Source organism: Cataglyphis hispanica, chromosome 22 (genome assembly GCF_021464435.1).
Source record: "Cataglyphis hispanica isolate Lineage 1 chromosome 22, ULB_Chis1_1.0, whole genome shotgun sequence".
Taxonomy (NCBI): Eukaryota; Metazoa; Arthropoda; class Insecta; order Hymenoptera; family Formicidae; genus Cataglyphis; species Cataglyphis hispanica.
Genome location: NC_065975.1, coordinates 3,223,736 through 3,237,292, shown reverse-complemented (window position 1 = coordinate 3,237,292; position 13,557 = coordinate 3,223,736). Strand labels below are relative to the sequence as shown.

Genomic DNA, 13,557 nt, shown 5'->3' with positions numbered 1-13,557 from the left:
CGTTTATATACGGCGACAACGACGACGGACTACCGTGGCAAACTACGTACCTTGTCCTTCTTCGACCGGTTTGGCATTTTATCGGCGATATCGAGAACGCACGATCAAACGAACAGCACTTATCAGATGCGGTCGCCAGCGCATCTCGTGGACATAAACCAACGAAGCGCTCGCGTTCGCGACTGTCATTGGCTGGAAGTCACAAGCGGCTCGGCGATTCGCGATCCAATTCGCTAGACTCCACGAAACATCTTGAAGAAATGCGTACTTCGTGGTGAATCCTGCTAAAATAACTAGATTATGTGCGTGCGCGGCAAACTTTGAAAATTCGCGTACAGTTTGAAAATAGGATCTTAGATTTTGTCGCTTATTTATTATATTTGCCGATATATTCATTGATATTCATACCGAAATAGCAAGCATTAATTTATTCCGTTAAATCAATTAAAATCAATTTATCCAATTTTGCTGGAAGGAATTTAATCTTTTGCTTGATAATTATGGTAAGTAATTAAATATATATGTAAAATAATATAATTACTTTTTATATTCCTTTTGGTGTAAAAATAAATCTATAGGCTAAAGCGACAACGTGCAAAGAAGCTATTCAAAGATGGGAGGAAAAAACAGGATTAATCGCGAGCGAACAAAAAGAAATAATTTTATCCTTCCAGTGGCCTCCAATCGAGAGAATGGATAATAATTTAGCGATATTAACCAGCGTCGAGTTTGTTGTCCTTTAATGAATTAAGAATAACACGAAAACATTAATATTAATATTTCGGGGAATACATCGATTAAATAATTTGCTTAAAACGTTTGCAGAAAGTTATCTTTGTCAACAAATATGATTGAAAAGATCAGTGGCATTAGTTCGTTGAAATTTTTGAAGATTTTATCACTGAGTAGAAACAACATTAAAACGTTCTCAGGATTAGAGGCACTTGGAGACCATTTAGAGGAATTATGGATTTCTTATAATTTGATTGAAAAGATCAAAGGCGTCAATGCTCTCAAAGTGCTCAAGGTTTTATACATGAGCAATAATCTGGTGAAAGATTGGGCGGAATTTAATCGTTTACAAGAAATACCCAATCTCCAAGATTTGTTATTCATTAATAATCCTATATGCGAGAACATGGACGCGGAATCGTGGCGTGCCCAAGTTACAAAACGATTGCCTACCTTAAAAAAGATCGATGCGATGCCAATAGTGTATGCCACTACTTTCTTGATGTTATCTTTTATAGTCACATGATGCAACTTTTAAACATATTATAAAGCTTTACTTTCTCTTCCAGCCGTGCAGGTGAAGATTAAACTAAACTATTAAAAGTAGAGAATATTAGCCGGAATAGGTGTTGCGGAATATGTTCGCTTTGATGAAAATAATATAAATTTTATATTTACATGGTGCAAGTTAGTTGGACAATAAATCTTTGTTACAAGGACAACAATGTCATGATTTAAGATGGATAGTTTTGTTATCTGGTCATTTTTCAGATATGCTTTGATGATACTTAGTTCTTCTAATTTAACACAAGGTTAATAGTTCTCAACTTTCATGTCATTGAGTCCAAGTTCTTCATTCTGTTCGAAACTTCTGTCGTATTTTGTGATTTTTAATCTATCGTCAGGCCCATCATCGGAAAGGCTTTGCACATAGCTATTTCCGGCCGGATCATCTAAAACTAGAGTCACTTTCCTTTGACCATCCAAAACCTCTTCCAAATGAGCAATAAATGTCTTCATTCTCTTCCCAGTTTCTAAATCACTGCTGTCTCCGGTGAAAGCTGTAGATGAAGATAATTGTTCTTTTATCGCTGTTATGATCCCTTCGACAGTTGTGAATCGACCGCCCAAAGCAGCTGGACCGACTTCTAATTCGAATTCGGGTATCTCCATATTGCAAGTTTCGGATTTTAATAAATCGCGACTGAAATCTTCTTTGCCTGTTACCATTACTTCAATTCTGATTCCCTGAGGTTCGATTCCACTGCCGCTCTTCACTTCGTTAGTTCTATGACCACAAGACTCGCAGAGTGTGGCCATTATGACAACTTCTTTGAAGTGTGGTATATCTTAACATTTGCATTAAGGAAAAAGTATGTATAATTTCCAAATAAATTACCATGATAATATGTACAAATGTGCACATTGATATAGAATGAAGATTAAAAAGTTGTTTTAAAAATAACAATATTTTATATATTCTTGTAATAATGAAATACATTGAAACTAAAATAATCAATGTCATTTATTAATGTGGAGCAAAAAGTTCTATATAAAAGTAAGAAAATTGTTCTTTTAACCCCAACATAATGTTCTTATTACATTTGCAAGAAATAAAGAATATTATAATTAAAAAAAATATCATCATATATATAATTGAAGGATACTTGTCAGTTTCATATTTGTTTCACATGGACTGTTGCAATCTGGGCAATTGGTAGGGAAGGACAACACTTCACCGTTCATTTGTTCCAGAGTATACTCTCCCTCCTGTATAGGCTTGAGCAAAACATCTTCATTGTCTGAGTAAATTCCCAGCATACAATTCTGCTCTTTTGTTCTTTTGAAATATGTTATATTACATTGACTATCTTTGAGTGGTGCTTTTGGATTCTCCACATGACTGTTTCCCGATATATCTTGAAAGATTATAGTGAATGGTTCTTCAACTATTTTCAATGCACATAATTTGCTAATAAATAAATCTATTTCGTCCGCGGTATCTGGAAATTCTTCCCGACGTTTCGGCTGATCCTGCTCCAAAGCTCTAATGCTCCTATCAATTATTCCTTCTATTGTTGTAACTTCTCCTTTTTGTGATTGCGCAGGAATCTCAAAGTCTAAGTGGGGAATGTGAACGCTGGTATAATCAGATTTAACCACTTGACGATTCAGATCCTGTTGCGTTACAACTTGCAATGTTATCTTGACACTTTTTTCCGCTATCTTTCCACCGCTTTGTATCTCGTTATTTTTATAGCCACAGTGCTCGCACTCGAACGACATAAGTACCACATCTTTGTAATGCGGAATCTTCGTTAACAACAGCCTGGTAGTCCCCTGATAAATGTTCAAAACAATCATTTAGGAGACATGCATAACAGTAAAGGACACATTTTTGGTTAGAATTAGGTGAACACGTTCTCTTACATTTTTCCCGCATTCCATGCATAAGCTCTCGATCTCCGTGATTTCCGACTCTAGATCGTTAGCGGACAGTTCGCAAAAGATCGGTTTGGTTTTTTCACTTTTCGTCTGTCTCTCCTCGGCTGCCATTTTCAGGTTATATCATCATAAACTCGTCGCACATGTGACGTACATAATTATCGACTATCGTCAAGTCAGTTATCGATAGTCGCATTATCAAATTTAAAATTTAAAACTGTTACAAGAATGAGAGATGACAATATTTATCATTATTCACGTCAAATCGTCATCAGGTAAGCAATTTTATTAATCTTGGAGATCAGGCAAAAGATTTTGGTTATTCGTTCTTGCGTTATTTCATTTAATTTCTGTCGATTTGTTGATAAATCTGGATCGTTTGACATTTGGCGCGCGATGCGCGCCAGCGCGGATGTAGCGCGAAGGTTATATGTACAGTTGTGTGTGTGTCGTTCGCGCTGAAAATCCAGGAATCTCTATCTCGCGTGATCACGGGTGTTACAGCGAAAATTGAATCGAATCGACTCGTTTCTGTCCCCCGGATGTTACACATGCTGTCATACAGAGCTGCGTCTTGATGCGGATCGAATTGTCCGCCAGGATGGAAAAGAGGTAACATATCCTTCGCTCGCGCGATCGCAAGGTTATATTTTGGTCTAAACAAGGTGATTGATAATTGTGCAGGTTGTCAGAAACGCCGCGGCAGGGACTGCCGAGTCCCTCGAGGAAAAATAAAAGACGATCGAATCGCAGGAGCAATCCGTTGGATACGGTACTGGACACCTGGGCGAACAGTCCTCAGAACAAGCAGGATGGTAGCCTGCTGTCGAATGTCGAGTATCCGACGCAGATGCTGTGGCAGTCGGGCGTACCGCAAAACGTGCCGGGTAATGGACAACGTCTGTTCACCGCGATGTCTGACCCGAGCGTGTGCGGCTACTCGCCGCTGCCGCTAACGTACACTATGCAGCCTGTCTCACTACCACCGATGTACAGGATGTATCAGCCAATGCCAGTGCCGAACGTTAGAACCGTCCACGGCAGACACAGACGTCACTGTAATGAGCATTTGACGAAGACTTGTCCTAATGCCAACAATAATGTTGTTAATGGCTATGGCAGTTTGCAAGAAAATGGAAGATTAGAGTTCACTGCACATATTGCTCATCAAAATGGAGACTACGCTAGTCTACCATCCACTGCCAATAAAGATAGTGGCATCAATAGCGATGAACTAAATTCAGAGCAAAGAAGATATTCTGATCCTGGGTTGGGACCTGCCGATAATTTGCCTCATACAGACAATTCTGATGATTCCGACAGTGTTGAGAGTGGAAGTTCTATAACGACAATTAGCCATAGTAATAAGCTTGTTCTATCCCTCATTGAACAGGTTTGTACTTTTCTTTATTTCTTTAAAAGTATATTGGAATTAAATGTAATATATGATATTATATATTATGTAGTGTATATATAGTTTTAATAGAATATTTAATATAATATTGAATATTAATATAATGTGTGTGACATACATATAAAATAGTATTTAAAAAGTATTTCATTGTTTACTAACTTATATTTTTTTTTTTAAATATGTTACAGATGACAGAATTAAAGAAATGTAACAGTCAATTGTTTAAAGAGCTCAATGAGACTAAGTCAAATGTAGAAAACATAAAAGCAAAATTAGCACAATGCAAACATAGTGCTCTTACAGATTATCAACCTGGAATGTTATCAGGTAGATATAAATATATAATTTTATCAAATATATAATATATTTTTGAGAGATATATAAAATGTATTATATAATTTTGAGGGATAATTAGTTTTATACAATATTTTTTTACATATGATAGCAATTACAGTAATTACATTTTCATGAAAAGCTATACTACTTATTTCAGGACTTATAAGTGAAATCAGAGAAGCTAATAAAAATTGTGAAGAAAACTTAGTTACAAAAGTCAAAACTATGTTGGAAGAGAGATATCATCAACAAGCAAAAGAAATGGAAGAGCTCAAGGTATGTACTTGAAAAGTAAAAGCATTTTTATTAATTTTTTATGACTTTTTAATACAATGAAGACAATATCTGATTTCAATATAATTAGACACTTTTCTCGTGACTTTTAAATTAATATAATTAAAAGAAATAATTACATTTTTATTAAACTTGATTTAATAATGAATTAAATGAATCAATGTTTTAGAATAATTTATTATTATGTTGTTTCTCTAATATCATCCAATCATATTAAAAAAAAAAAAAATAATAATCTTTTATAAATAAAATAGTAGAGTACAATAATATCGCACACATACAAAATTTTGAAATCTTAGATTAGAGATTACTTTTTTTGCTTGTCAATCTTTCCAAGAAAGTATTATCATTATTGTTAGCTTGATTGCTTTGTGTACCAAATATTAAAACGAGGATTAAATATATATATATATATCTTCGAAATACAAATTATTGAAATGAAAATTGTTGAAAGATTATCGTTAACATAATCGAGATGTCATCAAGCTGACTTGGGGAATGTGGGAATAGAAAACAAAAGCAGCAGCTAAGAGAACCCTTTTTTTCTCATGCCGCTCATGTCGTCTTGCGATTGAGATACGGTAATATGAGCACTCGGTTCAATATTTTCGGCACTCGCTCTTCCGGGTCACGATCATGGACGTAATGTTTGCGCAGACGTTCCTGCGTTCTGTTTGATTAGGACAGCCAGGTGATTGTGGTATCTATCGGTCCTTTTTCCAACTTTCCCTTTCCCGCTTATCGGTACATATGCGATATTCCTACAATTGATTTTGTTCTCGTTTATGTATTTCTATATTTACGATCACTTATCTTTAGACCAATCTTGAATTGTTTTTTATGGGTGAAATGTTCTGTGTTGTATTATATCTTTCTTTTAACTGCGATATTTTTATCATTAAAAAAGATATAATAGAAAGTAAAAGAAGTGGAAGAGATTTTTATATATTATTATTTTTCTTACGGATTATACGGATTAAATGTTAATTGACAATCAACAGAAAGCCATGTATGTGAATAACTAAGATCACTCATGTATTATTTAAAAGAATCAATTATCCATAATGTTTGTTATTTTGATGAAATAACCGTGATATGCATTATAATGTGTATTGTAGACAATATTAGCATAGACACGCAAATGTGTCGTTTATTACATATATTCGCATGTGCGTATCAATTTAACAACATAGAAGGGAAAATGTTACATTATCTAATATAAATTGTGTGCTTTTTTATCATAATTACATCGTACGTACATGTAATCATCTTTTATTACACTTTTAAGTTTTATTAGCATTGCGAAAAGTATGAAATAAAATACGAAAATATATAATTAATTTATTCTAAATAAAGAAATTTAATATTAAAAGTATCGTGAGAAAAAGAAAGAGGGAAAACGAGAAAGAGAAAGAAAAAGATTTTCTTTGATTTTTCAAAAAATTATAAATCCGAGATCTATTTTTGAGAAACGCATTAACCGATTAGAATTTACTGCACGTGTGACTTGATTGTCAGAAGGAAAGGAAAGCTTGAATCATAGAGAGAGACGGTTGATAAAGTCGACCGATACCGGAGAACGCAATGTAGACATAATACGAAATATCCGTGACGCGCTAAAAGTGATTAGGTTTCACATAAGGGCATCCACAGCGCGGGCACTGTTGCAGAGGCAGAAGAGAAAGAGAGAGAGAGAGAGAGAGAGAACGAGCGAGGGAAGGGGGCGGGGACCGTGAAGGGATGAAAGGGGAAGGGGCATCAGTCGGGTAGAAGAGGAAGAGTGGAGAAGGACGGAGCGCACTTAGCGGCTGTCAGGGGCCTCTCCCTTGGCCTCTTTTTCCTCTTTGCCGTGTCTTCTCAGGTTTCAACCATCCATTAGCCTCATCAGCCGAAGCGATGGCCGCCACCGCCATGTCGCCTGCATATTGGCAATCTCGTAATTGAACCTCCGGGACCCTCCACGTCCATGTAAATTCTGCCGCGCGTGAGAGCCGATCAAGGTTGCTTCAGAACTTCTATAGTTCTTTTATACATATATATATATATATATATATATATATATATATATATATATATATATATACACACACACATATACATTGCTAAACATGTTGCATTTAGTTTTTAAACATCGAGCACAAGAGGATAGAGTAATTAAAACAGATAGGAAAATATTCAATTATGTTCGACAATTTTTTTATGTTATTTTTGTTGCAGAAGTTAAGGTTAAATTACGTTGCGTATTTACAATATAAACAATTAGAAAATTCAACATATGTCACATGTTCCAAACGGACCACATAAACTTTTGTTGTTAATTTAACATAATATATGGACGTTAAATTGTGACATTAATATTATGTATATATTTTAACACAAAATTAAAAAGGATAAAAAGTTTAAAGTAATTTGAAATAAATTTTGTGTAAAATCAACATATTTTTAATAATAAAATTAACTTGTAAAAAATGTAATTGACGATCTGTTGCCACTTTCATCTATTACGGTATAAAATTAACATTTTTTTGGTAAATTTTAACAGATAAATCCTGTCACTAATAATACGGAACATATCTATTGTGTAAAATTAAAATATGTACACATTGTGTTATCTTTACACATACACATATTTTTTAACAAGAAAACAAATTTTCCAATTGCGTACAGATATCACGATAAAATTTGATGTAGTAACGAAAAGATTCTCAGTAAAATGACAACAAACTTTTCATATATATATCATGATTAAAAAGATAAATTTGGTTTTATTTGCTTTGATAAAAAAATTGTTCAGGTAATGTCCATGAACTTATCTAGTTAACAAACTCATGTGTTATCTTATAGTTTTCTAGGAATTTATAGATATGTTTTCTTTTGTTACAGAACCTATTGTCGAAGTTGACAAAGGAGAAGGAAGAAAGTGACGAGCGTGTCGCAAAATTGGAGGAGGAATTGACGGCGTTGAAGCTGAACGCAACGTAAGTAAGCCTTTTAGCATTTGTAAATATTTAAAAGCTTGCTTTAATTTATATTTGTATTTGTTTTGTGTTCTCGACATTGTTTCGAGGATAATGTATGTACATATTTAAAAGGCGCAATAATGCGATAGAGAATTCGGCTGATAAAGATCATCGAAATCTTGGTTTCAATTTTACATTATTTCTTTGTAATAGCCCCTGGTTTATTTCATCGCTATTTATTATACTCGCTTTTCATGATTCTCACACATAGGAGCAGAGGTATAATCTTTCTCGTATATTATATTTGTTTACGACAAATTGTTTACAAGTAATTATCACCTAATAAATCGCGGACATTACAACATCGTTCATCGTTTATAATTATTAAACGTTGCCGTAAATTGGAACATGCGATGTATCATATAAAATACGTCCGGCAATAGCTTCGTATAATCTAACACTTTCTAAAATCTTGTAGTTGAAATAAAATGCAAGTGAAAGCCGTGATAAATGGTGAAACGTTTGAATCTCACTCTCGGATAAACCTTCGTATCGCTATCATCGATGATCTTCTCTCTTTCGATTAATTTCATTTTAATCGCACATTATTTTAAAAATCTTTTGCTCTATTTCTCGACGAACGCAGTTTTCGAAATTAATTTGCACTTCACTTATTCACATTCCAATCGAGTTGATTCGTCTACGTGAAAGTCCGCGCCCCTGATAAAAATGAAAAAAAAAAATCAATTCTATTCGTACTAGCAATGAGGGCCGCGAGATCGCAGCCTTCGAGGAGGAGACCCTGGCGCTGCGACGGGAGCTCCAAGAGGCGCGGGCGTCCAGGACCTTGGCCGAGAATCACGCGGCAAAGTGCGTAAACTTTGCGGTATCCAGATCTGTCACGCGTGTAACTTTCGATACGCCCTGTATAACCAGCACCCCCGTGCGTACCGCTCTTACCGACACTTGCTCCTTATCCCCCGTTCTTTCACCCGCAATCTCGTCATCGTCCTCCGTCCTGCGTTCCCGTTCTGCGGAGGTAGCGGCTCTTTTGCTCGTCTCCGAAGATGCGAATCATCGTCGAAACTCTGAGTCTAGGTCTCGTGATCAGGACTTTTCACAGCCGAAGGACGAAAGCGATCGGTGCTCCGAGACGACCTCAACGCTCTGTCAAACTACCTTGACTTGCTCGAATGAAGATACCGTGAAAGCGATTGGAATCGAATCTCAAGACAAGATCGGAAATCAGAGCTCAGGACTTGTCAATACCGTGACTCGTTTAGATATTTCGACTGAATTGAAACTGAAGGATTATCCAGTGTTTTCCAATCGAAAGGAACCGTATATTGTTGACACAAAAAGCGACGGCAAAGCAAAATTAACAGTGACTGAGGAGGAAATAGAAATGAGACACTTGACGGCTGACAGCTTATTGTCAGAGGAACAAACTGACGATCAACTTCGAGAAAAATACGCGAACACGGAGATGACATCGGCAATAGAAAAGGATGAAGCAAGAATCCTCGTATCGCCAAGCGTTTTCGAAGAGGAGAAGAACTTGCTAAGCGACACGACGACCAGCAAAGTAGAGAGCTCGATTAATCACCCGAGTTGGCAAAAAACGTGCACGTTTCGTAATCAGCGAGGCAGCTTTAAGAAACCGCGACGGAGGAATAGCAATTTGAAGAGATCATTTAGCGAGACCGACAAGAATCCGCGCCAGGATACCAAGGTCGACATGAGTCGCCCGTCGAGCGACACGATCGGAGCCAGTGACACGATGAGCGAGGACGAAGGTTGTTGCTCTCGCAATGACGATCGCACGAGCATCATCGAGGTGCCGGATGTCGCTGTGGTCAGTGGTGGCTCCATTATGCCGAAAAACCTCTGCTCGACGAGAACTCCGATCTCCAGAATCCAAAGAGCACCTTCACGCGCCACCTACACCACCGCCTATATCTAAGTTATGTACGCGCGGGGCCTCGGCAAGAAAAAAAAATAAAGAGCAATATCACGCTATTCTCTCACGTCACCGATATCGGGGGCTTCAAGGGGCTTTTTATTAGAGGCTACTACTATGTACATGTCGAATAGCACGTAGGTCTATTATTCACTCATATCATGCATGCTTTTTCGTACACGCTCGACTTATTAATTTATGCTACATGCTTCAGGGGAGTTGCATTATGCAAATATTAAAAAATATATATATATATATATATATATACATACATATAAACTATAATAATATGTTACTTTCAAAGAGAAAAAAAAATATTTTCTGAAATTGACGCAATTGATTATTTTTTTTTGTATAATAGCTTGATAATAATATGTAATCATTTCAAATATACTTTGCCTAATAATAAATAATGTATAATATATATAATAAATAATGTATATACAGTTAAATTAATGACATAGATACTGGAATAACGTAATTCATAGATAGTACATCCGTGATATTTTGCAACTGTTTTTATAGCATTACATCTTATAGAGGAATTGAAGAAAGAGATGTCTAAGATCTGCTAAATGAAGATAGCAATTTTTTTATTCCATTATAATTGTATTCCAATATGTATTCCAATCTTCTTTTATTTCTAGTATAAAATATTTTTGTATCGAGAACTTTTTCATGGAAAGAGAGATAAAGAACAGACAGAGTGATTAGTGTTAATGCTATAATGACTAATAAATTTTTTGCATAGGTCGATATAGCAATTGCTCCAGCTGATATTTAAATATGCAGACATTTTAATTTGTATTATCATTATTTGCTACACACATGATTATATAAATTTTGATACATGATTAATTTATCATTTATCATAATTTATCTGATTGTTTATCTTATGTAGATAGCTATAATTATCTAGATAATTATAAATATTCATTAAATATAAAAACATAATTGTAAAAACAGATATGTATAATAAATACTTTTTTAATGAATTTTAGAATATCTTTTCAATCAATGTGTGTTAAATATTAAATACTGGCTGATTGTTAATATAACAGAATTTTAATAGCATGTTTTTACTCATACATTATGTTTTTTAATTTCATGAATTTTTAGTTTTATTAATTTTAATCTTATTTGTATAATGTTTTTTTTTATATTGTGTATGTATACATGTATATTGTGCCATATTGTATATTGTATATATATTTTATTAGAAAAAATGACGGAATAATTGCTATTGCCATAATTTTTGCATGACTTGTTAGAAATTTTATGTACTCTTTTTTTCAGTTAGTTCGAATTTATATTTATGTTATATTCTTTACGTATCATAATTATATTTGGATATGTTATCGTATAAATAATTAAAAACCGTTTATTGTGAAAATTTTGTTAAAGTTTTTACCAAAAATTATTATGTTTTTCTTTCTCTTTCTCTCTTCTCTTAGAAAGATTTAATGTAATTCTCATATTCAATTTGAATGTTATAGTATATAATTTTAATTCAGAGGCAAAGAGAAAGAGAGAGAATATTTTTTCCTACATTATTTTTAAGACAAATTATTAATGATTTTCTTACAATAATTTTAGTGAAAGTTTAATTCAAAGATCATTTTTTACCAAAAATATACTTTTTTTACTCTCTTATGTCATTTAAGGTAGAGACTGATATTCACAAAATATTTTATTGTGATAGTAATAACTCAGATTGAACTCTGCTAAACTATTATATACATCGTCTCTCACAAGATAATCTCACGCAAGATCATCTCACTCAAGACCATCTCACGCAAGATCATCTGCATAAATTGTACCGTGTGAATGCAATCCCGTTTGCATGATAATCCTTCTGTTCCTTGAAGATCCATCGTATTTCTTCTCCTGGAAAGATTTCTCCCAGCACAAGTTTCATTTGGATGGCAGGCACCGAATCGCGTCGTTTTCTTCTGTTTTTAGTTGGCAGCATGGCTTTTCGCTGAAACTTTCGCTTTGCTCGCTTCTAAAGAAATTCTTACATTTTTGGATGCATCAGCGGTGCAAGAACGGCACCCAAATCGGCATGAATGAATGTAACGTGATATGAAACATAATTTGTCAGAATGGAGAAGCTGGTGGAGATACTGCGTAAAAAGGTGAACGGTCCCACGGAAGCCATAAGCAGGATTCGCGACGTTCTAGTTTCCGATGTGAATCACATTCCTGAAGGTCCGGCCAAGAAATCGATGAATCGAGTGCCATTATCATCGTCATCATCGTCAGAGGACGAGGAGGAGGAGGAGGAGGACGATGATAATGCGAACGACAACGATGACGACGATGATGATACCCACGACGGAAAATTGGACACGTCTAAAAAAAATAAAGATTTGTCGAGTCTGAGCGACTCCAAGGCTCCGCTCGTGATCGATAGTAATGTAAATCTATCGGGACCCGTGACTGATCTCTGAGCATGTGTCGGAAGCGCGATGGTTATTTTATATATGTCACGGTGTGTAAGCGATTTTATGAAATCTCTAACAACTGTATAAAATCATTGTGTATATCGATAGTGTATATTTGTATTATGTTATAATAATTGAAACTCAAAACGTCTTGTGCAAATTGTTGTTTTTTTTTTTTTTTTCTAATATTACCAATGATCTTAAGCAAATGTACGAAATTGTCTTGATTCGATAAAATCGTTGCAATAATTATCTTGATTTTATAAAGTAATTTTTTTTTATAATCATCGATATACAGCAGGTGATTTTACAGACTTGTCAGCGATTTTATGAAAGCGCAAAACAATCACCTTTGCTCCGTAACATTAATTGTAGATTTCTTTTACGTAATTTGTTCGCGCCTTGTTCAAGTGCCAGAGTATACTCTCAGATATATTATTCTATCGATTGAAACACTTTACACACTCCACAGTTTTCATTTGCGATCGTTCACTTGTTATTTACGAACGATCGTTACACACCTTCGATTCCGATTCATTAGAGAAAAAGGGAACTGTCATTCGATGCATCATCGAGATTGTTAGGTTTTGTTAAGTAATTCGTAAGTTAATTCGTATATATTTTTGAAGTAATTATTTATTGAACGCAGCTTACAATTAAGCGCGTAGGAGACATATCGTTACGTAAAATATTTTTCTGCGCACTTATAATAATCCTGGCGAAATTGACTGAAATATGATTGCAGCGCAGGACATGACAGATAATTTATACATATATATGTATTGATATTTGCTTGCACTTTCTTTGCGCGATGCAATTTGAATGATTCAAACGCGCGATTAAATAATTCTCCGAGATGACTTTAAAAGTACGATACATAATTTTTCGCAAATTACTTTGCGCGCTTGCCTATGTGGCGTGTAAATTTACCTGTCAGATGAATAATGTTATGTTAATCTAGACAATGTT

General features: G+C 34.8%; 3 protein-coding genes across 4 annotated transcripts; 2 read left to right on the top strand and 1 right to left on the bottom strand.

Annotated features, from left to right (window-relative positions):
- Positions 1-179: 179 nt before the first annotated feature.
- LOC126857694 (dynein axonemal light chain 1) lies at positions 180-1,283 on the top strand. The gene is given in 3 exon segments (XM_050607354.1): positions 180-503; positions 579-781; positions 814-1,283. Coding segments are annotated over 3 exon segments (651 nt in total). The 5' UTR covers positions 180-500; the 3' UTR covers positions 1,259-1,283.
- A 95-nt stretch (positions 1,284-1,378) lies between these two features.
- Positions 1,379-3,330, bottom strand: LOC126857691 (zinc finger protein ZPR1). The gene is made up of 3 exons (XM_050607348.1): positions 3,163-3,330; positions 2,400-3,072; positions 1,379-2,081 (listed from the first exon to the last, which is right to left on the bottom strand). Exons 1-3 carry the CDS (start codon positions 3,286-3,288, stop codon positions 1,546-1,548), a joined length of 1,335 nt encoding a protein of 444 aa, XP_050463305.1. The 5' UTR covers positions 3,289-3,330; the 3' UTR covers positions 1,379-1,545.
- A 271-nt stretch (positions 3,331-3,601) lies between these two features.
- Positions 3,602-12,362, top strand: LOC126857686 (general transcriptional corepressor trfA-like). 2 transcript variants are annotated; one of them, XR_007688536.1, is made up of 7 exons: positions 3,602-3,789; positions 3,862-4,570; positions 4,780-4,918; positions 5,085-5,203; positions 8,105-8,199; positions 8,944-10,278; positions 12,246-12,362. XR_007688536.1 is itself a non-coding variant. In XM_050607338.1 (6 exons), exons 1-6 carry the CDS (start codon positions 3,755-3,757, stop codon positions 10,142-10,144), a joined length of 2,298 nt encoding a protein of 765 aa, XP_050463295.1. In that variant the 5' UTR covers positions 3,602-3,754; the 3' UTR covers positions 10,145-11,097. The 2 variants fall into 2 exon arrangements, 1 of the variants encoding a protein (XP_050463295.1); XM_050607338.1 differs by lacking the exon at positions 12,246-12,362 and having other exon boundaries at positions 8,944-11,097.
- The last annotated feature ends 1,195 nt before the right edge of the window (positions 12,363-13,557 follow it).

Bases quoted from the DNA above. Each gene is read 5' to 3' on its own strand.
- LOC126857691 (XM_050607348.1), bottom strand. From the start codon at position 3,288: ATGGCAGCCGAGGAGAGACAGACGAAAAGTGAAAAAACCAAACCGATC. The intron at 3,073-3,162 runs GTAAGAGAACGT...AACATTTATCAG, and splicing joins GCATGGAATGCGGGAAAAAT to GGGACTACCAGGCTGTTGTT. The intron at 2,082-2,399 runs GTATCCTTCAAT...GCAAATGTTAAG, and splicing joins AACAAATATGAAACTGACAA to ATATACCACACTTCAAAGAA.
- LOC126857686 (XM_050607338.1), top strand. From the start codon at position 3,755: ATGCGGATCGAATTGTCCGCCAGGATGGAAAAGAG. The intron at 3,790-3,861 runs GTAACATATCCT...ATAATTGTGCAG, and splicing joins TCCGCCAGGATGGAAAAGAG to GTTGTCAGAAACGCCGCGGC. The intron at 4,919-5,084 runs GTAGATATAAAT...TACTTATTTCAG, and splicing joins TCAACCTGGAATGTTATCAG to GACTTATAAGTGAAATCAGA.